Genomic DNA, 21193 nt, shown 5'->3' with positions numbered 1-21193 from the left:
TTATTACTTTAAAACATTTTCTTTGTCATTATTGGTCAAATTTATGCAACTAACTTTATAAAACAAATGTAGCCTTTGATTTGGCTCAGATATTATGTTTACTGTTTATTGTCTAAATTTATTCTAATGAGAAGAATCTGAAATTAAAGGGCCACAACTCCTCTTTACTGACCAGTGACCTGATGTTATGATGATATCATGGTGATATTATTTTATCCCACTACACAAAATTTCAGCTTGTTTTTTAATTAAGTTGCACAGATCATAGGTCACGTTAAAGGTGAAAAAAAAATCTTAAGTGATTTCTCTTGGTCTCATTTTTTTACATCTCAAAAACCTGGCATTTTAACAGGGATGTGTAAAGTAAATGTTGCATTCTGTAATATCGCCAGCAGATGCTGCTAAATCTCTCCCATTTTACACATCACAGGAATAAGGACACAGGAAACACCTGGCATATAATCAAGGTCATTGTCCATTTCTCACTTTCTGGCACTGACATGTCGATGACAGCAACAGCACGTCCATGTCGTGTGTTACTGTGCCAACACTGACCAAAGGGTGCCGTAATGCAGCAAATGCCTATGGCTTTCTCCCAATAACGACTTGGCCTATAAATAATATATATACAATATATATTACAATATATATACAATATTACTGAAGTCCACAAACTGCAGCTAAATATAAAACACCTTTTACAGAGCAAAATGGTTAATGCAACATCAAATCAAATAGGTTCTGATTTATTTCATCAAGAAACAGACAAGTTACAGTTTTACTTTTTAAAAAAAAAGTTGCTTTAGAGTGTCCTAGTGCATCATTGGTCTGAGCTGGATTCTGTGAATTTCTAGTATGGATTTTGCTGATATTCACATATGGTCTAGTAAAAACAGAATTACACATTAAAATGAACTAAAACGCTAATCGTAAAGCCCCTGAGGTCTTCTGACATACGTATTCTTCAGTTGGCCTATTCACAGGTTGGCAAAGATGTACAGGTATTTATCTAAGGCCAGTTATCCAGTGCAAAACATGGGCTAACTTGACATACTGTGTGACAACATACCCGACATTTTAACACTTACATACATTTGATATGTTTGTCACAAAATTAAAAAAAAATACACTTTTGTAATATGGGGTTTGACACTAAACACTGTGAACACAAACACATCCATGTGATCTGGCTGGGCTGGGAAGAGTCCCCACTATCTCCCATGAGTCCAGCTCAGGGTTGTATTTCTCAATGCTCTGCAGATATGTCCCCTTTGAGTAGGAATATCCCCCTGTTACATAAATACACCCATTAATTACCACTGCCCCACACTCCATCCTCCTCTCCTTCATCACCGATATCGGTCTCCATTCGTCTCTGTCTATGTCGTAGCAGTCTGTGATAGTTGTCTGTCCACCCACCAAATACATCTTGTTGTTGAGAGACACCGAGCACAGCCCATATTCTGAAAATAGAACACTTTAAATTAGAAAACAGTACTTCAACCATAGTTGTTCACATTTCTTTTGTCTCTTATCTCATACCTGGATGAGGACTTATTGTTAGAATACTCCACTCATTGACATCTGGCCTGTACACCTGGATTTTTTCATAGGTGCAGCTTCCTCTGTAGCCATAGTGGCCTCCAGTCACATAGATTTTATCTCCCATTACACAGGCAGTGGCATTACCTACACCTTTTAAAGAAAACAGTTGTTATAGCAAATGAACCAGCTTCATGACAACTGGGCAAACTTTTCTCAACTTTTCTTTTCCTCCCTTTCAGTGCATCCCCAAATATAACATACCATCTAATACTGTATTTTGCATACCTTGGATCATTTTGGCCACAGGGAACCATTTCTTTTTCAAAGGATCATAAAATTCAGTCTCTCGCTCTGGCGCTCCTCCTCTGTAACCTCCAATGGCATAAATGCAGCCATGCAAAGTCACAGAACAATGGTAGTATCTGGCTGTAATCATGGGGCATCCCTCGGTCCATTCGTCATAGTCACAGTTATAAATTGAAACAGTGTCCAGAGCCTCAACTGTGTTTGTTCTGTAACCTCCTGTCACATAGATATTTGCTCCAAGTAAACTAACGCTGTAGCTTTCTCTCGCATGGTCTGGCATGTCTTTTCCTTGCACCCATGTGTTGCTGATAGGATCCCAGATGTGAACTTCACTGAGAGGGTGCCAGTAGTATCCACCAATGATATACATGCTGGAAGAGATTTTTCTACCTGCGGACATTTCCTTGCCACTGGGCCTTAAAGCCCTAGTGATCATAGATTTTAAGTTCCCTTCACTGCTCAGCAAGCTTTTTCTTTTCACCTCTACTGCAGCCTTAAAGTACATCTCATCCAGGTCTAGACGGATGGAGCGCAGCAGGTCTGCAGCATGGTGGACACGATTATCCAAGTCATGGGTTACCCATTTGGCCACAGCATCTATCAGCACGTCCTCCCTCTCCATAGTGAGGCTCTGAGCAGTCAGAACTGATGTCATTCTCTCATAGTCCAGCTGCAAAAACTCTTCCTGCTGAATGAGCTCCCTGAACCTGCTCAGCATCAGTCTGCGTGTCTCCCTTTCCAGTCTGGGACACAGGTGCAGCTGAGCAAAAGCATGCATCCCCAGGCAGTTGTCCACATCCAGGAGGCGAATGAGAAACTCCTCACACGCCTGTTTGACCGAACCGAACTGCAGCAGGTCTGCAGCCTCCAGCAGGCTCTGCACGTTGCTCTCAGTGATGCACACCTGAGCTGTGTACACATAGTTCACAAGAGCACCCAGAACCACGCAGTCCACCCCTGTCAGTTTGATGACGCTGTTTGACCTTTCCCGCATATCAGCTGTAAACATGACTTTGAAATAGGAGCTGCGGGCTGACAGCAGCGCTCGGTGGCAGGGAAACACCTGCCCGGACTCGCCACATTGTAGAGAAACGTCCGTAAACAGGCCACTAACGTAGAAGTGCCGGAGAGCATCCAGCAGCTGTGCGGGATGGGCCCCGTCACAGAAGTCGTAGGTGTAGATGTCGCTGTGTTTATGTGACATGATATCTGGCAAAACAAAATGGACACATGTCACTGCTCCAAATACACAACCTGGTGCACAGGCTGGCAATCAAGCAAAGAAAAACTGTGGTGTCACATGCACATTAATCATTTATTACAGCGGATCAAACCTGCATTTATTCATCTAGTCTTTAATTCACACACACACACACACAAAAACAGACAGGCTCACCTCTCATCCTCAGTGTGAGCGCCGATTCTCGGCTGTTTCCTCCGTTTGGACGCTCCTCTCCAAAACACATGAACCTTAATTTAGCCTCTGGAGGACGGTCACAGGCAGCGCGATCCTATTTTGGTATTTGTGTGCAGCGGTCACCCCCCCACCGCCCCCATCTACCCTCCTCCTCTCCTATACAACACGCTCCCTCAAGTCTCCCACAGCAGGTCCTCGAAAATGATCCAAGCAACCGTTTTCTCCCAGAGCCTAAATAAAAACCTCCATCCACGACCTCGTGATGCGCTCACGGACCGCGCGTTAGTGCACTACCCCACAGGCGGAGAGGCGTCACCAACAGAATACAAATGTGATCCAAATGAACGTCGCCTTCAACACAGCACAAGAAGCCAGTGCTCACTATTCACGCCCCCCTATTCCTGTGGTTGCCATGGGACTGTGAACCCATTTCCAGTGCGGCCAAGGCTTTACCTAATCCTAACAAGGATTAATGCAAAATATGCTGCTACACCGTTTTTTTAGGTTAAATGGTACTTTTTGTAGTATTTCATTTTTCTAATACTGTCTACATGGATGGATTATCAAATGGGCCTACCGGGCAGGGGCCCAAGGGGTCAGGGGGCCTCTAGACCAGAGAATAATGGAAGGACTGTCAACCTTTCTGTTGGAAAGTCAAACAATCGAGTATAAAATGACTGCAAAAAGATACAAAATGAGAGAAACAGATGGAAAACTATATAAAATGACTAAAAAGAAACAGAAAATACCAAAGAGAAAACTGCAGAAATCTGCACAATGAAACACAAAAGAAGTAAAATGAGTGAAAAATGACAACAAAGAGCTGCAAAATGAGTAAAAATGACATGAAACAGATATAAACCAACCAGAAGGAAACACAAAACTGACTACAAATATTGGGGTTGCTCAATCTGTGAGTCTTGTTCTGAGGAGCATAGGACAGGTCCTTTTACATGTCTGTGCCCAGGGGACCAGTGTCTCCTAATTCATTCATGATTAATATCCCACCATATGTCTAAAGCGTAATATGGTACTTACTTCTCTATGAAATTTAAGTTTTATAATAAAATAATATATATTATAATAAAAACAGGTTGTTTACCTGTTTTTATTATAAAGATTTTATGCATTTATGACAAAATCCAACACTTTTTTAAAGCTTGAAATCACCACTGCTTATGTAAAGTCTCAATGGATAAAAAAGTATAGAAAAATCCTTCACTGTATTTTTAGTAGTGCATTTTATTTGACATCTCTGTTTCAAACAACAAATAAACATTTCACTTAGGTTCCTTCAACAAAGTGCTGGTAACCACTAAACACCGGCGTAAGAACTGCAACTGTAATCAAATACAAGTTTTAAACTGCAAGCGCGTAACTTTTAAACCGATTGTCAGCTGTAAATGCTAAGTCCAAGGCAGATCTGTTATGGTAGACGCACTAAAAATGCTTCCAGATACCAACTATTGTCCCAGCACTGCGCTTATTTAAATGACCACTTGTGCTGCCTCCTTAACCAAAGGTTTCAATGCACCAAGGTCTCGCAGAAGAGAAGACACCCCCACACAATACCACAGATCCCCGGTTCGGTCTGTGGGAGCACTGAAAGATTCAATTTCCACTCCCTCTGTGGCCAGCAGACCTAAACAAAGAACAATCGCAAAGAGAAAATAGGTGTGAATTTAAAAAAAAAACAAAAAACCCTCAATCCACACAGCTATTTGGTCTTTAGAAATCCTAAGCCAATACCACCTTTACTCTGAATGCAAAGACTTCCCAAAATGCAGTGTAAACAACAGCAAGGAAAAAAGTAAGACAGATTTGGTCTTACTGACAGCAGTGCATGCTCTTTATTTTGACGAAAGGATGTGAACACTACCATAAGTGCCAAATCACTACCACATGACTTTAAGGTGAGATAAAAACATTTCCCACATTGTCTGACAACATCAACAACACTTCTGCAGTATGTTTTGGAACAAATTTATTCATTTGGTTGTCTTGAAGGTCTGAAAATCCAATGTGAAAATGATCAAAATTTGTTAGATTTTTTAACTTTCTATAGTATTGTTTGAAAAATATATACACTGGGTATTAGATGTGGCCTCATTTTAACAGTCCAAGCTTTATAGAGGCTGATTTTAATCTGGGTTCATGCACCACTTTAAAGTTTCTTACCAGCCACTGAGGACAGGAGCTGAGGACTGGCAGAGGCTTTGAAGAACAACAGATTCCCAGAAAGAGAGACCGGCTGTCTGAACACACTGTCGCTCAGCTCCAGCAAGACTGGGACACCACCCCGGACTGAACCTCTAACTTTGTAGCTTTTACCATTGGCCAAGATCTCAACCTGGCACACACCATCTGCAGCTCCTTCAGACATGCCATGGGTCTGGTTTACCTGTAGACTCAGTTCAGATAAATCAAAATACTTTTTTTGAAGACACTCTCATTATTGTCATATGGTATTTGCTAAAATGAGTAGATGCTGTACCATGATTCCAGACTCTGTGGCTATGCTCAGTGCATTGACAAGGTTCGGACAACTGCCAGATTCATGATTCAACAGTCCAACCAGTACCGCTGCGGTCAAGTAACCCGTGGCCGATTTCATGCAATCACCTGATATGTAAAAAAAAGTAAAGCGTATAAAGAAAGAATAAGAAAAAACATTTGAAGCAAAATTAATAATTTCAGGAAAAAGAAAAAAAAGGGACAAAATCAAATATATATATATACATACATACATATACATATACGTATACATATACATATACGTATACATATACGTATAGTGCCTCTTTCACAATCACACCACCAGAGGGAGAAAAATCCCACTATTACAATGTTCTATATTAAGACAGTCAAACTGGTCAGATCAGTTCTTTTACCTTGAGTTGTGATCTGGACTTGGCTGTATGGTCTATAAGAAGCAGTGCATGACTGCAGCACGGCTCCAACAGCTTCTCCAAGGTTGATAAGTTGGTGAGATTCCTGGGAAAATGTGCTGGCCAAAACCTGTGCATTTACCTACAAAGGCAAAGACACAGAAACAGATTCTGTTTGTGAACGCATCTTGCTATTGCTGTCTGCTTCAATATTCATCTGTTAAACATTTCAATGGAGGACAAAGAGAAGTTTAAACTAATCCCACTGGCCACATTTTAGCTAATCTTGTAGAAACGCTGACAGTACAAGCCAAAAGTAAAGGCTGCATGAAAGATTAATCACTGGCAGAAGTCTCTGTGCTGTTGTCTGAAGCAGCTGCATGTGTCACACATATAACAACATAACAACAACATAACAACAACATAATGTGTAAGAGACTTGAGATGTATTTAGGATGGGACATGCTGCAAACTGGGTTTGATAGTGGATGATAGTCTAGAAGTAAATATAACTACTAAAACTAAAGTATTTGTATTTTTGCAAATACTTCTTCCTCCATTAACCTCAGCTTTTCTGATATGACGGAAGTACCTTCACACAAACATAATTCTAAAAATGTGTTTTTCAGATGGGGTATGGGGAGGGTAGTGGAGGATTTGCTACTGGGCTGACTTTGAAAACAACAAGAGCAAAGTTGTAAAGACGTTTTCAAATTTTATTATTTCAAGTGCAGGGGTCCCCGTTTTTGGAACTTTATTCTCTGCAGGAACTAGAGGTCAGAACATCTCAGGCTCTGCTGCACAGATTGAGTCCTTTCTTTTAGTCCACCTCTTATGACTTTCACCTTTGTGGAAACGCAGTACTAACAACTGAGTACCCCTTTAATAGGTTTTCCTCCAACAAATTTAATGTATGAGATATCATGTGTTTAAAAATGTGCAAAAAAAAAAAAAAAAAAAAAGTACCGCTCCAACTAGGTGCTTGCCCTTCACCATGTCGATGATCTGCAGGGCAATGTCCTCCCCACAGCGCGCCTGAGCCTCCTTGGTACTGGCTCCCAGGTGAGGACAGCTGATGACATTGGGATGGTCCACCAGCGAGCGGTCCTTAGGTGGCTCCTGTAGTCAAACATAAACACAAAGGAAGATGTAAACTTCAGCATTTTCATTAATATTCAAAAGTGATTTATGAAGGTGAATACAAATCGGTGCCAATGCAAAGCATTGTTAGTAATACTGTACAGCAACACTGGGAGATTTGCCTCAACTGTGAACTTGCCTCAACAAAGACGTCAAGTCCTGCACCTCCACACTGTCCGGACTCTAGAGCTCTGAGCAGAGCAGCCTCATCAATGATGCCCCCACGTGCACAGTTCACAACCTTCACTCCTTTCTTGCATTTAGCAAATGTTTCGTCATTTAGAAGGCCTTGGGCACAAAAACAAAAAAAATTCTATAACATGCAAGTAGAATTTTTGGCAGCAATGTCATAAGGGGACATGTTAGTTATACTGTAAAACTCACCAACAGTAGAGGGCATCAGGGGAGTGTGGACAGTAATATAGTCACACTGGGGCCAAAGCTGCTCCAGAGACATCTGCTCCACCCCCCAGCTGGCTGACACATCAGGTGGAGTGATCGGATCATAGCCAATAGTCTGGCAAGAAAAAAATGTTACTTTCTCAAAATGTTTGTTGTAATAATTGTAATGCAATTAACCACTAAGTAATTTAAACAAAGTCTTTTCATGCTGGAGTCTTGTTACTAACCCTCATGCCAAACGACTGCATTCTTGAAGCGACTTCTTTTCCTATTCTTCCAAGTCCAACTATCCCGAGGACTTTGCCATACAGCTCTGCACCCATGAACTAAAAAAATTGGAAACAAAACAATGCCTATGAAATCTAAAACCACCCAGACCCAAACGTCACATCTGATTATTGCTGACTGGATGAACAATGTACTCAACCATGTAATACTAATGGCTTGGTGTTTGCCTGCCAAACAGTACACAGGGCAAACTGGTAATTCTGCTTACCTTTTTGCGATCCCAGTTTCCTTGCTTCATCGACATGGCAGCCTGAGGCACATTTCTGAACCAGATATAACATTGAATGGAATTTCACATCACTAATGTATGCTTAAGTATGCATATATACTTAAACATGACTCATCATAAAAACTTGACTCATCTTGCCTTGAGAGGCTCATCAGCAGGGCACATGTCAGCTCAGCAGCACTGATCGTGTTACCGCTTGGTGTGCTAGAGAAAATACTTGACACTTAATGGACACTGCATTACACCAAACCGCACAGTAAATCAGATTTGTGCATAAATTAAAGACGTACTTCATGACAATAACACCCTTTCTGGTGGCAGCATCAACGTCCACATTGTCCACACCAGTCCCAGCTCTCCCGATGATTTTAAGATTATTAGCAGCATAGATAATGTCAGCTGTTACCTTGGTCGCAGATCTGACCACAAGGCCGTCGTAATCCTAGGATGGTGAGAAAAGGATACAGATTATCTATCTATATATTATATATATCTATATATTTATATCTGTGGTTATTCTCATCAAAGCTGGCATGCAACTATGCAAAGCTTCCATGCATTTCTGAAACCATCAGGGACCACTTAGCTCACAGACCCACTGTGTGCTATTTACTTTCTGGTACTTTGGTCAATGCAAAGTTTTAGAGGAGTATTGTGTCAACATGTAATTTTAATACGTTGAGTTGTTCCATACTATTATCATGTTTGAGATCAAGAATAGATTGTGATAAACTTGTGTCAACTTGTTTTGTACCTAACCCATTTGCTTTGAGTAAAACCAATCAATCCTAATCTCTCTCTCTCTCTCTCAAAATGTACTTTTTTCTTTGGTGTGGACTAAATCAAAATCAAGTCCAGTAAATTTAATTAAGTGCAATCAAATAAAAACCCAGTTAAGAGAAAATAAAAACCACCATATTATCCAGAAGATGTGAGGAAATGAATAAAAGCATAAACTATCTGGATACAAAAGTGTGATCAGCAATAACTCTGACTAATCTTACAGGAAAGAGCTGGAATAGTCGATATGAACTAACTTATGAATGAAAGCACCATAACAGACAGAGATCAAACATGTGGGAAGGTACAAACACTGTTGAGGTTTGGTCAGTAGCTTAGTCCAGGCCTGAGTCCACTGAGTTTGTATGGGAGCGCTTTCACTGCAACACACTGTTTCCAATCTGACAATTCTACTTTGCACAAAGTCAACTATTGTTTCTGCCACATGCACAGCATTTGCACACGGAGCCGCACAAAGCGGCCTAAGCGCTATATGTGGCATTCAGTGATGAAGCGCTGAAGTCAAGGGATGAGTTGCATCAGCTTCTATGGGGCGGTACTAAACTAAAAATCAATTGTTAACACTACAGACTCCACTGAGTGCGTAACATCAGCACAGAGCCTAAAATGAAACACATCTAATTAATATTTCCATGAAAAAACTACAGGTGTTCTTCTTTTAAAATGCTAAATCCCAAGGCTGCTGCAGCGATAAAGCACAAGCCCCCTGTGAAATGATGCTTGGTAAAGCGACTAAACACGGACCGAGTCTGCATGTTGCGCAGAGAAGAAACGATAGCCGGTGCATCCTTACCTTGATCTCTGCGATCAATTCATCATTTTTCATATTCTGCTTTTCCGTGACTCGGATCCCATTTTCCTCCAGAACCGCTCTGCACCGAGGGTCCACACTGTCACTAATTAAAACCGTCCTGATGGGAATCGGGGCCATTTTAGGGGGGTTTTATCTCCGGAGTTGCTATGTGGCGGGCAACTTGTGTTGAATGGTGGATGGATGCCTCGGTGCAGTGATGGACACCGGGAATTGCTTTCCCTCGGCTGGGATTGAATGGTTGTCTCGGGTTTAGGACAACCCCCTTCCAGAGTAAACCCGCCTCTCATGCAGCGCCTGCTCTGATGTAACGTGGAGACTTGTTTGGACAAGATGCTGGGCTCTTTGTTCAAATGCAGTGAAAGTCATTCACACTCACATGCAACTGTTCATTCTCACCCACGTTCTTTAGTCCATCTAAAGCAGTTCAAGGACTGAAGCTACCTTGGGCAAACAAAAAGGAGTTGAAATCATATGACCAGCATCGTATGATTGGCAGACTTTTGATCATGTGGTCACAGGTGAGGTAGGCGTGTTGGGACTAATGACATGCTGACTTTTTTTTTTTACCTTATAACAAAAAGTTTATTTGAATGTGAACATTTTCTTGCATTATTTAAAACAACTGTCCCAATATTTTTGGCCTCGACTGTACGTACATGTTTGGCCTAATCTTATCTCTGTGCGCTGCCACGTTAAAGCATAAATAACTTTAGCGCCACCTGTCGGCGGTCAGAGGAAAGATTTCCGATTGGTTCAGCCGTTGCCTGGATACGAGGCAACAAATGCAGACGAGCTAACGTTAGCAGCAGCTTTTCTCACCAACTATTTATTTTTACAGTAGTTATTTTATTATTATACATTTCTAATATAAATGGCATCGGTGGTTCAGTACGGCCGACGGAGAGGATCTAGTAAAAGCGGTGAGAGCTTAACAAACTGTTTTAGTTTTAGATGAATAACTAGCTAATTCAAACAGATCACTAGCTCGTTGTTCTTGCTAATAGACAACCTGCAACCTGTTAGCTTATGTTCGTGTTGAAAAGGTAGTATTTACCAAGATGTGTTTGAGGGTGTATGTTTAAAAGTGAATAAGCTGTTCCTTTCAAAAGAAAACAAAAACAGTGTATTTATTATTAACGTTAGTTTATTTTAATAACATGTAGACTAACTAGTTATATTTTTACATAATATATACAATGGCGGTAATAAGGAAGTCCACTGCTGTATGTTACCTTTCCATGAAGAACCAATTAGCTACAGAAAAGTTTGATTTTGATATATATGTAAAATTAGTAACCTGGACATTTCTCAAGAACCCAAATTAAACAAACTCATGGTGCATATGTTTAGTTTCCTTAAGGATATTATGTTCTGAATGTAGTGTTTCATCTACAGAAAGTCTCCCTGAGGTAAGTTCCTTCTTTTTTTTTTTTAAAGTGTCTTCAGCTGAGGGAGCCAGCAGGATGATCCAGCCACCTGATCTCCGACAAGTCACTGTCTTAACCAAGGCTGAATGGCTGAGGATTCAAGATCAATTGAATCGGGTTAATAGAGATGAGGAGAGTATAAGAGTGGCAGCCACACAGAGAGAAGCCCTACACCTGCAGTCAAAAGAGGTCGTGAAACTATGGTCAAATACCATTGCTGTAAGTTGCCTATACAGGGGATTTTTCAGTTTTACTATTTTTAGACCATTGTTTCCAAATGTGAACAGTAAGGTTGCAAAATGTGCAATATAGAGCAGTAACACAAAAGATTATCTTGCCGTATGTGTTTTTTCTCTAAGGGTCAAAGGCAAAAGAAGCTGGAGGCAAAGAAGATTCGGGAGCAGACTGAGGAGGAGAAAAGGAAATTGACTGATATAGAAGAGGCCAAATACCAGGAACAAAAGCGTAAAGAAGCCATTGAAAAAGCCAAGACTCAGCTGTATTATCAAACTGACCGAGTCAAAGGATTACACGTTGGTATCACCTGAACGTTACTCTCTCACTTGTTTATATTTGGCTATATGTTAATGTTTTGGATTGATTGTTATTACTTCTACAGCGTGCCCTCTTGCTGACGGAGGTTCTTAAGGAGAGGGAGGGTCAGATTGAGCTGAAGAAGAGAATAAAGAGTGCTTCTAAAGATGCTGACAAAGAGTACATGGATACGGTAAAGGCCATGGAAGATGAAGCTCTGAGACAGAAACAGGAGACAGCACTGAAGATAAAGCTTGCAAGACAGGCTGTTGGAGAAGATCTGAAAAACCAGTAAGTCTGTTAACAGACCAGCTTTAAACATGCTGCAGTTTCACAGTATCTTGTTTATTTCAAAGATAAGCATTACTGTTGGAATTTGTCTACTGTGCTAAAATTGCATGAGAATATCCATTAAACATACTATTTTTACAAGTAGAGTGATGCTACGGTGAAGTGTATTGAATTTCATTAGAAAGAACAAGGCTTAAGTCCAAATCTTTAATTTCACATCTGAATATGATTTTTCTTTTCTTTAGGATCAAGGAGAATGTGCTGGCGAGAGAGCAACAAAAGATAGAGAACATCAAGGAGGGAGAGGAAATCCAACATCTTCAAGAGCTCTATCAGTGGGAGCAAAGATTGGAGGAAGATAGACAAGCAGACCAGAAGAGAAACCTTATGCACGCTCATCTGGTAAAGTCTTAGTAACAGATTTTGAAGTATTTATATCCTTAATTTATAATATAGGATTACTACGTTATTTACAGGAACATCTCAAAAACAGAGAGCTCTTGAAAGCAGCAGACATACAAAAAGTAAAGGCTGAAGAGGAACAAAGGAAACATTTTCTGTCTGTGAAACAGAAAATGATGAAGTTAAGGAAAGACAAGGAAAAGGAGCTGTTTAGGTAAGCATAACAACAAATACCATTACATACATTAGGATCAACCTTATCTTCATCCAGCTTTCTTGTATGTCATTTGCCTTAATATCACAAAAATACCAATGGGTCCTTGGATATCACCATTAAACTCCTGAGTTATTCTATTCTTTAGAGAGGCACAGATGCGCAGAGACCGCATCGTGAACAAACTGACAGTCACTCAGCAGGAGCAAACTGTCTATGAGGAGGAGAGAATTGCTAAGGCTGTTGCTGAACGGGATGCAAAGGAGGCACAACAGCAAAGGGAGGAGGAGGAGAGGAGGGCTGAAATGTTAAAGTCCATCGCTGCACACAGAAATATGATGGTAATAACACAAAAAGTCAAGCTCGAGTCTTTGTTAATATGCCGCCTTGGTACTTTTAATAGATATTCTAACCTGTAGGCCCTAAAATGTTTTCATTTTACTATATTAAGTTTCAGCTAACAATATATCATCACACCAGTAACTCAAACCTTGTTTCATCAGAAACAAGAAAAGGAGCAGAGGGACAGAATAGCGCAACAGAACTCCAGAGACACGTTCGAGGCCAAGAAAGAGGCAGACAGAATATATTCTGAGAAACAACAACTAAGGGCTCAAAGAATCAGAGAAGATGAAAGAAAATTACAAGACTTCAATGTCACACAAATGGTAATGTTGAAATTGTCTCTACCACATCAGTACAAAAATAAACTATTTTGGTTTAGTAAAAGTTACAGCGCTGAAAGAAAACAACTCTCTTCAATACACAGGCTGCAAAAACAACCAGGCATCAGCAGCTGAGAAGAAAGGAACTTAAGTTTGAGGCAAAGAACACAGAACTCATTGCTGCAGAGGAAAACCAGTTTCAACAATATGCACAGCACATCATCAGCACAGCAGCAGAGGCTCAGCGAAATGTGTTTCCACTTTGCAAAGCTGCAAGGGAAGGGATTGGAGGGGGGCTTGGACCTGTTTTTGGTGGAGTCAGGCCTAGCTACCTTGTTCAGGACCACAGTGGTGCTCAGATGCCTAAATATGTCACTAGCACCACCCAAAACATTAAAAAGCTCAATGAGGCTGTAGATATTCAAGAAGCAAAGAGGAGACTTGGGTTTACATGGTGAAAGTTCACTTCCAGCTAGAAAATTTGGCTCCATGAATGACCCACAAAATCTTCCACTGCTAATGACATTCGTTAAAATTTAGACTGAAATCCCCCTCACTCAAATATTCACTACCCTATAGTAAAAACAAAGTTTGCTCTGTAGTGAAGGGTATACAGGGATTTCACACATGTAAGAATTATCACCACATAATTTTAACATCTATAAAATAAGACGCATTGCACTATGGGATTGTCAGCTGGAAGTCATGTCTAAGGATAATCCTGGTTTCCTAAATGGTAACAGTGCAGCGGTTCGAGTCATGCTGGGTCCCATCATTGATATTGTTCCCATCTCTCTCTCCCTCTCATTACTTCAGGCCTAAAAATGGACAAAATAATTTCAATAACACTGCCTGTGCCCCCCTATACTGATTCTAGGTGATTTTTTAGTATACAGCAGGTTCATACTGGAAGTGACAAAATCAAGGATGAATTCAGAATTCATACTGAACCGGGCCAATTTCAAATGTGCTGTTTCTCTCCCACAAACCAACACACAAAAGAAAAATGTAGGAGCTGCTGCACAGCTGGAAAATTTTTAAATTGTGGATGGTGATGAAAACAGCTTCAGAAACAATTTCCAAGTAAATAATCTCAAAATACATTTTGTTTTCCATTTGTGAATTTTAACTTGCATTGAAAATCAGTTTGATGGACATTAGTATACAGCAGTTAATTTTTTTTCTGTATAGTAACTGTTAAAAATGTATAGTATGATGATGGGTATGCAATATATACAGTATGGATTTGGAACACAGATCCCACTTTTGTTCTACTGCAGACATTTTTGGGGACAATAGGTGCATAATTTGCAGTCACACAGAACACACCACATTCAGTATAATGAATTGCGAGTGACTGTCAAAGTTTTGCATGCATGGCACTAATGGTACGGTGTGTGTTCTCAACTTTCTCTGAATGTTGCAGTCAAAACACTACATTTTATTACTCATACTGCAACAAACTTCTGTTCAGAAAAAGAAAAAAAAAAATCACTTGTCAGCATACAAAGAACATTAGTAGTGACAATATTATATGAAGTTATTTGAACAAAGCAAAGCACGTTAACTGTACATCAGCTGCCACAAGCATATCTCGGGGAAAAATATGGACTCTGGTTAGCACTAAACCAAAAAATTAATTACCACTGCAGAGAATTAAACCTGGATGAAAGTGTGCATTATCTGTAATACCTTGTTTATTACTATAAGTTTGGATCCTAATAATGCCTGGGTTTATAGGATTTGTTTTGTTTGAACCGTACCAGCATTTACAGAATATTAAAGCAATTAAAATCAAAATTGAGTTTTTTTAATTCCTTTGATAATACAGTCAAGATCTTCTTAAAACCAACTTGCACAAAACAATTTATACAAACTGATTTTATGCTTTACTCACAGCTTGACAGTGGGATTCCTTCTTTCAAGGAAAACAAAGCTGATGACTAAAACCAGTTAACAGGATTACAGTAAAAGATTGTGGAATTACAAAACAAGTAATGATGTAGACATTGCATTTCACAATGACAGGGATAAGCATGCCAAAAAAAAACAAAAAAAAAAAACAGTTCTTATCCCAAAAACATCTACATTAAAGAACATTGAAACAAATTCAAGTACAAAAGGTCCTCATGGGAAAAAACTTTTGAAAAGGCTATGGGTTGCAGGATTATTATTCTTTCGTTTTTTTACAAAGTCTAAAATTGAAGCTATTACTAAGCCAAAATATCATTTACTAAAGAATAATAAAAAAAAAAAAAACACAAAATGAAAAAAACATAACTGTCTTCCCCTGGACATGTACAATTTAAAGAATACTTAGTACTCTCTGCTGATGTAGTACACAGTGTGGGTGACTCTTTTAGCCACAAATCTTTTTTTCTCTAAACTGCCCCTGCAGTTTCAGCAACCCATCAGCAGTGTGCCATAAGAGCAAAACCACAATCTGCATGTAGTGCCAAAATGCAGTCCACACCAGTCAAAGGTCACATGATGCTATAGAATTTATAATTGCATGTTTGAGAAGTTAAATTACATTTTTGCTTCAAATACAGCTGCTCCCTCTCTTCAAACATGGCTTCCATCTGTTCAAACTTCCCAATAATTTGTCAATGTGAAAAGCTTCAGGAATAACCTCCTTACAATCATGTTGACTTTGACTGAACTGAAGTGGATTTTTGCACCTAAGAAAGAATGTGAATATGTCCAATTCTAGATGACAACCTGGTCCTGCCTACTGTGTGTGTAGTAGATATAAAATAAGGAGAAAAATCCCTGTTTCCCCCTTTACATGACAAGCTCAGTCGCTGTCAGAGCTGGAGCTAGAGCTCGATTTATTCTTCTTGCTGTCACGTCTGTCTTTGTCTTTTGTACTATCAGGTCTTTGTCTGGCTGGGCTTCTTCTGTCTTTGGATTTGGAGGTGCTATTTGCTCTTCTTTTGGAATCTTGACTTTTTTGACTCTTCCTTTTCTCATCTCTATCACTCTCTGAGCTGCTGCTACGTCTTCTCTTTTGGTTGGCAGCTTCTCTGTCTTTGTCTCTTCTATGAGATGACTGATCTTTGCTGTGGTCTCTCTTATTACTTCTACTTCTGGAGCGCCTACTTCTATGCGAGTCTCTAGTTTTATTTCTCTCTGGACTTCTTGTTCGATGTTCCTTATCCCTGGAGGTTCCCCGTCTCCTATTCTCCCTTTCACTGTTGTGCCGTCTTTCCTGACTCCTACTACGCTCCCTGCCTCTCTCTCTGTCTTTTTCTCGTTTTTCTTCGTCTTTTGATGCTGCAGGTCCACTCTTATCCCTGTTTCTGCTGCTTGATCTGTGCCCATCTTTTGTATTTACTCTCTCCTTGCTTTTTGACTTTGTCTTAGTTCTCTCTCCATTTCTTCCTTTTGTGTCCTCTTTTTGTTTTTTATCAGACTCATGGACCTTATCTCTGTCTTTATTGTGACCAGATTCTGATTCCTTCTCTTTTTTATCCAAGTTTTGGTCTTTGCTCTTTGAGCGACCTCGCCTGTCATCAGTTTTGTGCTTGTGACCCTTCTCTCTGCTTTTTGACCTTCTATTCTTTTCTCTGCTTTTACTGTGACTTCGAGATTTCTCTCTTTTCTTTGCCTTGTGTTTGCTATGCTTCTCATCCTTCTCTACAGTGTCCTCTTCTTTGCTTTTAGATCTATGAGAACGACTCTTCTTGTCTTTTTTACCCTCAGCTGTGTTTTCATGCTTTGTGTCGCTGGTCTGTCTTTCTCTTCTTGGAGCTTTAGCGGCCTCATCCTTGGTCTCAATCATGTCACCTCTGCAAAAAGAAAAAGTGCAGAGTAAAGGTTAATGGCAGAAAATATGAACTGACATTGGGTGTGTGTGTTTTCACAGTGTATTTTGCTTTTCACACATTAATAATTGAACATTTGACCCAAACGTTTGTTTTATATCAGACATGTCATCAATTCTAGGCATAGTAAAAGAATAGTACCTTGTTTATATGTGCTAGTATTTTTTTTTCCTACACTGTGTGCAAGTACATAACTGTCCTGTATGCATCTCAGTGCAAAGTAGCGGCACATAATACTGTTAGTAGACCTACAATATGTACTATCAACCTGCTAAGCAAGCATCTACTTTAACATTCAAGCTAAACTGCCACTATCAACTGCTTATAGAAACTAACCTATGAACATAATGACTATTTTAAGTGCAGCTGTATTCCTACATACAAACTCAGTAAGTCTGAAGGACGACAATTTACCTGTCACCTTTAATCCAGCGTTCTCCAGTGACTGCCCTCATCCTTTGACGCTGCATCTCTTGGCGCCAGTGTGGAGGAGTTTCGCTACGTCGAAAACGATCTCTGGACCTTGAACGAGAGCGTGATGGAGTACGGTATCTCTGGATGGGAGAAATGATAAACAATTTAATTTTGGTCGATACAGACTAAAATTAACAGTTGTCAAAAACAAGATATTACAAAGCTACAATTAAGATGCGTATTTGCTCTTATTGGTCATTTGATAGAAAAACTGATCTTCTCATTGTGGTAGTGCACCTACCCTTGGACCTCTGCCTTTTATCTTCCTGCCAGAACGTGTCATCACCAGTCTTCTATGATATGCTGACTGAGAGTTATACACTATGCCAGAACTGGGGAAAACAGTGATGTAAATCAATTGATGATGGAGAACTATAAAAAAGAAAACAATAGATATAAACATGATTAGTCAAACACACCGACCTCTCTCTCGGCCTTTCCTGTTTATTTCTCTGATCTTTTTCAGCCTCTTCTTTCGACTTCTGGACTGCCTGGGGGCTTCGCCTCATGAGGAATCGGTTTTCTGGGACAGGCGGTATTTCCTCAGGGCGTACGGTAGATGTAACCACCTCTTCTTGTTCCTTCTCTTCAGCACTTTCAGCCTCTGACCTAGGAAAACACCAAATCTAAGAAAAAAAAACTAGGTATTGTTTACAGAGACAATGTAAGTAAATGTGGTACCTTTTTTTGCTCTTCTTCCTCTGTTTCTTTTTCAACTTTTTTGCCTTCTTTTTCCGCTTCTTGGATTCTTTCTCTGACTCTTCAGAGTCAGAGGAGGAAGCTGAGGACCTTTCAGAGTCACTGGAACTACTGCTTGAACTTGAGGAGGCTCTCTCTCTCTTTTTTTCATCCTTCTTTGCTGCAAAAATATAAAAGTATTACAAAGCACTGCTTTATAAAATCTAAAAATGATATCCCCTTGGACAGTAGCAGGAGTGAAAAACGGCACCTGAAACGTGAAACTCAGTTTGCAAATACTGAAAATGCTTTGCACAAACATACCTTTAGATTTTGGCACCAGCTCTCCACAGTTCAGAACTTTCACTTCAGCATATGGTCTACTATTAGGATCCGTTTTCTGGTTCTCCATGGTTTGTACAACCTCTTGCCCAGAGATGACATGACCAAAAACTACATGGACACTGAGAAAATAAAGTGGGGTTGAGCTTTAAATATAGCCATATGACATATTGTGTACCTTCTACACTGTGCAACGACTTAGAATTTTTTTAGATGCAATAAGGCAGCACTTACCCATCCAGATGGGGTGAGGGTTTTGTTGTTCTGAAGTAAAAAAGTATAGACTTATTTATAGGGCTTAGGAATGACTAATAATACAACTAAAAAATAACAAGGACACATTAAATCAACAATCGACACTGTGCTTACATGAAAAATTGGGATCCATTTGTATCTTTGCCTCTATTGGCCATAGACAGCAGGTACTCCTTGTTGTGTTTAACAGCAAAGCTTTCATCTGGGGGAAAAGGATAAGATTGTACTGCCATCTTGAAGCCAACGTCGGTTTGGATAACAACTGACAGCGGCCTCTTTACCTTCAAAAAAGCCTCCGTAGATGGATTCTCCTCCTCTTCCATTACCTATGTTGTTAAAGAACAAATACATCATCAGCATAATAAAACCTATGTTTGTGAAATTGATTTCAACCTTTATTAACTTACCTTCACTGAAATCTCCCCCTTGAATCATAAAGTCTTTTACAATTCGATGGAACAGACATCCTTTATAATGCAGGGGTTTTTGGGTGCCTTTACCTACGCCCTTTTCACCTGAATGAAACATATAATGTAATATTAAACTGGGCCAAGAAAAGGATATGTTGGCATATTCTTGGGGAGTAAAATAATTATTTACCTGTGCAGAGGCACCTGAAGTTTTCACAAGTTTTGGGACAGATGTCTGAAAATAATTCCACCACAACCCTGCCGACTGTGAGGAAACACCAGGGTCAGAATAATTAACTTGCTTGTACTGTGACGTGACACTACAGTCATTAACATTTTCTTACATGCATCAAGCTAAAACAAATGTAGCGTAACATAATTCAAAAGCCCTATGAAGAAAAAAGAAAAACTACCTTTGCAAAGTACAATGATATGATTCTGCTTCAAGGTCTCAAGTGTAGATGCTAAGAGCTGTTGATTAACTCAGTGTTATTTTGAAGGATGTACTTCGTGGTACCGTTTTGTTTTGTACTGTGTTATACTAAAACAGTTTTAAGATTCTTTCTGCCCCATTTACATCTATAATTGCAGGCTAAGTAAGCACACAAACTATCTCAACAGAAACCACTACATTCTCAAAAACGACCTTAAAATGAATCAACACCTCTGTGTAAGTCAGTCATAAAGAAGTGACCATCATACAATCAGAATATGTGTCAGAGTTGCTATTTTAGACACATTTTGGATTAGAAATGCTTAAATATGCGTCAGAAAGTAGTGAGATTTCTTTCTTACCGTGCACATTACTGATGGCTATGTCAAGGAAGCACCGAGGACGCTGGACCTTTATCCCCATGATCACGTCTACAGATCAAACATCTAAAACTGAGAAGCACCGACAGAATAACGATAAATAACATACCTTTAGTTGTTAATGACTCCAAGGTGGGAAGTAAATTGAAGGGCGAAATAAGTTGCGCACCGACCGCCTCTGATCAATATAATCAAATACTAACGTTTTAAAAAGCATGTAAGATAAAATTATGAAAGTGTTGTTTGTGACTCATGTTGCTCACTAACAAGATAATATAGGAACAAATAACATAAATATATGTAACGTGACAGGGTCACCGCTGCGGCGGCAGCTAACGTTAGCTACAAGCTAAACCTGGCTAGCTAACACACTGACGTTAGCTAACGACCGACACGTCTAACGTCTCCCTTAACTCAAGATGTGCAGAGTGTTTCTCAGACACACACCAATTTGGATTATAGCGTTATGGTTTTATAAAGCCGCACACTCACCGATAGTAACATTATCTATCAAACGTAGCGTTAAATTAGGCCTGGCGTTAGCATTAGCCTCACTGTAAATGTAACGTGACCCTTCTACATAACCTACACCGCACAACTTCGACATAATAACGATCAAATATACAAATGTACAAACATAAGGTGAAAGCACAACACCTGGGGAAGCTGAAGATATCACTCCATGCACAGAAACGTTCTCATAAACGACGAAAATCAAATTTCATTCAGTGTTGAGCTCAGTGTTTTCTAAAGATGGCGCGGCGGGAACGTCAATATATTTCTGGACGCATGCGTCAGTGAACGCAGCGAGGCACGTAGCCCAGACTATATGTGGGCTTTTATTCCCTGAAATTTACCTGTCAGGGACAACCTTCTCTCAAGGTACCTAAATCTTCTATACACGGTTATAGAGTTCATTTATTATACAAGCAAGAAATTACCTTTTTATCTGGCAATGGGCTACGATAAACACTATATTTAAAGTTATGTTATAATGAAGCTTGTTTTTGTTTCTTCTGTTTTCTTTATTT

At 39.8% G+C, this 21193-nt stretch overlaps 4 protein-coding genes across 5 annotated transcripts; 1 reads left to right on the top strand and 3 right to left on the bottom strand.

The window, feature by feature from the left end:
* Window positions 1–815: 815 nt before the first annotated feature.
* klhl23 (kelch-like family member 23) lies at window positions 816–3361 on the bottom strand. Its single transcript, XM_026295837.1, has 4 exons — window positions 3248–3361; window positions 1831–3060; window positions 1543–1695; window positions 816–1463 (listed from the first exon to the last, which is right to left on the bottom strand). Exons 1-4 carry the CDS (start codon window positions 3315–3317, stop codon window positions 1153–1155), a joined length of 1764 nt encoding a protein of 587 aa, XP_026151622.1. The 5' UTR covers window positions 3318–3361; the 3' UTR covers window positions 816–1152.
* Window positions 3362–4490: 1129 nt separating this feature from the next.
* phgdh (phosphoglycerate dehydrogenase) lies at window positions 4491–10323 on the bottom strand. The gene is made up of 12 exons (XM_026295310.2): window positions 9810–10323; window positions 8506–8657; window positions 8354–8419; window positions 8195–8249; window positions 7926–8024; window positions 7681–7813; window positions 7436–7584; window positions 7123–7275; window positions 6160–6298; window positions 5763–5890; window positions 5447–5669; window positions 4491–4910 (listed from the first exon to the last, which is right to left on the bottom strand). The coding sequence occupies exons 1-12, from the start codon at window positions 9945–9947 to the stop codon at window positions 4756–4758; spliced, it is 1590 nt and encodes a 529-aa protein (XP_026151095.1). The 5' UTR covers window positions 9948–10323; the 3' UTR covers window positions 4491–4755.
* A 276-nt stretch (window positions 10324–10599) lies between these two features.
* Window positions 10600–15163, top strand: cfap210 (cilia and flagella associated protein 210). Its single transcript, XM_026295309.1, has 9 exons — window positions 10600–10750; window positions 11268–11476; window positions 11617–11790; window positions 11877–12082; window positions 12328–12484; window positions 12559–12698; window positions 12847–13039; window positions 13202–13366; window positions 13468–15163. Exons 1-9 carry the CDS (start codon window positions 10702–10704, stop codon window positions 13819–13821), a joined length of 1647 nt encoding a protein of 548 aa, XP_026151094.1. The 5' UTR covers window positions 10600–10701; the 3' UTR covers window positions 13822–15163.
* Window positions 15158–20948, bottom strand: ppig (peptidylprolyl isomerase G (cyclophilin G)). 2 transcript variants are annotated; one of them, XM_026295307.1, is made up of 13 exons: window positions 20820–20948; window positions 20145–20234; window positions 19540–19614; window positions 19347–19454; window positions 19221–19265; window positions 19054–19141; window positions 18919–18948; window positions 18667–18806; window positions 18346–18523; window positions 18088–18273; window positions 17906–17996; window positions 17605–17744; window positions 15158–17154 (listed from the first exon to the last, which is right to left on the bottom strand). In XM_026295307.1, the coding sequence occupies exons 2-13, from the start codon at window positions 20203–20205 to the stop codon at window positions 16161–16163; spliced, it is 2136 nt and encodes a 711-aa protein (XP_026151092.1). In that variant the 5' UTR covers window positions 20206–20234; window positions 20820–20948; the 3' UTR covers window positions 15158–16160. The 2 variants fall into 2 exon arrangements, with proteins under 2 accessions (XP_026151092.1, XP_026151093.1); XM_026295308.1 differs by having other exon boundaries at window positions 17012–17154; window positions 17612–17744.
* Window positions 20949–21193: the final 245 nt, after the last annotated feature.

The sequence above is a fragment of the Mastacembelus armatus genome, chromosome 21 (genome assembly GCF_900324485.2).
Source record: "Mastacembelus armatus chromosome 21, fMasArm1.2, whole genome shotgun sequence".
Classification (NCBI taxonomy): domain Eukaryota; kingdom Metazoa; phylum Chordata; class Actinopteri; order Synbranchiformes; family Mastacembelidae; genus Mastacembelus; species Mastacembelus armatus.
Note: the sequence above shows the minus strand (reverse complement) of the source record. Positions and strands in the feature narration are given on the sequence as shown.

What these genes read in the sequence shown, in the direction of transcription:
- cfap210 (XM_026295309.1), top strand. Translation starts at nt 10,702, where the DNA reads ATGGCATCGGTGGTTCAGTACGGCCGACGGAGAGGATCTAGTAAAAGC. An exon ending in AAGGAAAAGGAGCTGTTTAG is followed by an intron (nt 12,699 to 12,846) that starts GTAAGCATAACA and finishes TCTATTCTTTAG; the next exon opens with AGAGGCACAGATGCGCAGAG. An exon ending in ACTTCAATGTCACACAAATG is followed by an intron (nt 13,367 to 13,467) that starts GTAATGTTGAAA and finishes TTCAATACACAG; the next exon opens with GCTGCAAAAACAACCAGGCA.
- phgdh (XM_026295310.2), bottom strand. Translation starts at nt 9,947, where the DNA reads ATGGCCCCGATTCCCATCAGGACGGTTTTAATTAGTGACAGTGTGGAC. An exon ending in AAGGGTGTTATTGTCATGAA is followed by an intron (nt 8,420 to 8,505) that starts GTACGTCTTTAA and finishes TATTTTCTCTAG; the next exon opens with CACACCAAGCGGTAACACGA. An exon ending in CTGCTGATGAGCCTCTCAAG is followed by an intron (nt 8,250 to 8,353) that starts GCAAGATGAGTC and finishes TATCTGGTTCAG; the next exon opens with AAATGTGCCTCAGGCTGCCA.
- klhl23 (XM_026295837.1), bottom strand. Translation starts at nt 3,317, where the DNA reads ATGTGTTTTGGAGAGGAGCGTCCAAACGGAGGAAACAGCCGAGAATCG. An exon ending in TGTGGCCAAAATGATCCAAG is followed by an intron (nt 1,696 to 1,830) that starts GTATGCAAAATA and finishes TTTCTTTAAAAG; the next exon opens with GTGTAGGTAATGCCACTGCC. An exon ending in AACAATAAGTCCTCATCCAG is followed by an intron (nt 1,464 to 1,542) that starts GTATGAGATAAG and finishes TTCTATTTTCAG; the next exon opens with AATATGGGCTGTGCTCGGTG.
- ppig (XM_026295307.1), bottom strand. Translation starts at nt 20,205, where the DNA reads ATGGGGATAAAGGTCCAGCGTCCTCGGTGCTTCCTTGACATAGCCATC. An exon ending in CTTCAGGTGCCTCTGCACAG is followed by an intron (nt 19,455 to 19,539) that starts GTAAATAATTAT and finishes TGTTTCATTCAG; the next exon opens with GTGAAAAGGGCGTAGGTAAA. An exon ending in TAAAAGGCAGAGGTCCAAGG is followed by an intron (nt 17,745 to 17,905) that starts GTAGGTGCACTA and finishes TCTCCCATCCAG; the next exon opens with AGATACCGTACTCCATCACG.